General features: G+C 45.3%; 1 protein-coding gene across 2 annotated transcripts in view; it reads left to right on the top strand.

Moving 5' to 3' along the window:
- The window catches only part of LOC109537960 (protein BCL9 homolog), a 6,623-nt gene extending 4,555 nt beyond the window's left edge, over positions 1–2,068 (top strand). The window contains exons 4-5 of one of the 2 annotated variants that reach the window (XM_019904961.2): positions 442–654; positions 790–2,068. In XM_019904961.2, the coding sequence (XP_019760520.2) occupies positions 442–654; positions 790–1,895 (1,319 nt within the window). In that variant the 3' untranslated portion in view covers positions 1,896–2,068. Of the gene's footprint in view, positions 1–441 lie in introns of both variants that reach the window. The other variant, XM_019904960.2, reaches the window with a different exon arrangement.
- The last annotated feature ends 22 nt before the right edge of the window (positions 2,069–2,090 follow it).

The following is a 2,090-nucleotide window of genomic DNA, read 5'->3' as shown; positions in this document are numbered from 1 at the left end:
TAAAGCAGCAACAACGCTACACGTAAAAACTGATGATGGTGGAAAAATACACCGAAACGTATTTTAATTGATAAATAAAGACAATAAATGACTGATACCCAGGAATTAGTTTTGATTTGTATTAATACAGTTATCGCTTTCTAGTCGAGTTCTTTAAACGGCAATATGAAACCCCTAGAAGCTTAAATTCGCCAGTTTTTGCGATATGGGCATATAAAAATTTCTAGTTTTACTGAAATAGTAAATTAATTTTACGCTAACGGACCAAAATCGTTTTTACTCACATAGTTTATTTAATAAAAACTGGAAATATTTTAACGACTGCTCAACTTTTGCTCAACGTGTTTTTGGCGCAGTAGTATATATAACAGAAAATAACTATGTATTACCAAACCCGTATGAAGTGTTTTATGCTTCATTTGTTTATTTTAATTACTATAGGTGATAAATCAGTGCAGAGAATGTCTGGAGCTACGACTGTGACACCTGGAATGAGTCCCCAAACCGTTCCAGGGCCGAATTCTGATCCATTGAAAAATGATCTTTTCCCAACGCCGAGTCCACATATGATGGACATGCCGCGATTTTCTGGACCAAATGCATCCCCTGGATCTCAAGCGAAGATGAGTTCTTGTTTCGCTGTTTCGCCTCAAGGTAAACCCAGCCCGCTGGACTTACCTGGTTATAATTGTGGTGGAGGAAGAAATGAAAATATTCCATTGAATCCTAACTGTACAAGTTCAATGGTTAATCAGAAACAGACACATTTTGATCCTATATCATCACTAGCACAAATGAGTCAGCAATTGACAAATAGTGTGGCCAGTAGTCTCAATGGACAGCCAGGTCAGGGGCCGCCTATGATGACTTTTGGCTCTCCATCAATGCATATGATGGATATGGGCAGCTGTCATGGAGGAATGGGTGACATGGAACCAGGTAGTCTGATGGGAATGAATCCTATGCAAGGACCACCACATGGATTTCATCCAGGGTCGCCAATGGGTCACATGAGGTCCCACTCTCCAAAGCTGCCTGGTGCCTTTCCGAATCATATGCCTATGCAACGGATGATGGGACGCGCGCCAGGACCTGGCCCCAGTCCGTTCAACGGCGCAAACGTCCAAGTCAAACCCAACGCTCCCAACACTATACAGTACCTGCCTGCTAAAGGACAAGGTGGCAACGCACCCCCAGGCCCGCGAGGACCGCCTAGTTTAGACTTCCTTACAAGATTAGCTTCACCCATCAGCATGATGGACACCTCCAAAATGCAACCAGGGCAATTTTTTCAAAATTGTGGACCGGGTGGAGGTCCGGGACCTATGCAAGGCAACCCCATGCACATGGGCCACATGGATGGCGGTCCCGGAATGGGACAAGAGCCTCCAATGATGGGTCCAATGGGCGGCCACATGGGTAATGGCACAGGAAGCCCCATGATGGGAGGACCTGGAGGAATGGGCATGGGACCTGGAGGCCCTGGACCGGGAATGATGCCAATGATGCGTGGGGGTCCAGGCGGTATGCGACCCATGATGCGAGTGCCTCAAATGGGGTTTGGTCCTGGAGGTGATGGCATGTTTCCTGGTGCATCAGGACCACCAATGGGTCCTGGTCCAGGAAACCAGCAAATGTTTGTAGCTGGGCCTAAAGGAAGCCCAATGGGAATGGCTCCGGATGCCTCCCAGCCACTACCACCATCGATGGGACAAGGCGGAGCTTTTAAAGGCGCTCCATTTGTGGGGCCTATCACTTCAGATCCGAACTATGCGCAGCAATACCACAATTTCCAACAACAATTGTATGCGACCAATACCCGCAGCCAAATGGGAGGCGTTGCACAAAACATGGGTCCTGGTCCAGGACCTCCACACATGCAACATTTGCCATAAACTAGAGAGAGTAGGACATTTTTATTTTTAAGTGTTGGACTACTGGCTTGGTCCTTTTTATGACGGAGGTTCCACTATTGCTCATTAATTTGTTTCTATCCATCTGTTATTCGTTTTATTGTACATTTTATGAGTAAGCATTAATTAAAATAACAATAAAATTCTATATTATATATTCTGATGTTTCATTTCAGT

This window comes from Dendroctonus ponderosae, unplaced genomic scaffold (genome assembly GCF_020466585.1).
Source record: "Dendroctonus ponderosae isolate FM_Combo_2020 unplaced genomic scaffold, Dpon_F_20191213v2 Dpon_F_20191213_1, whole genome shotgun sequence".
Lineage (NCBI taxonomy): Eukaryota > Metazoa > Arthropoda > Insecta > Coleoptera > Curculionidae > Dendroctonus > Dendroctonus ponderosae.
The sequence above is the reverse complement of the archived record's forward strand: the minus strand, read 5'-3'. Positions and strand labels throughout refer to the sequence as shown.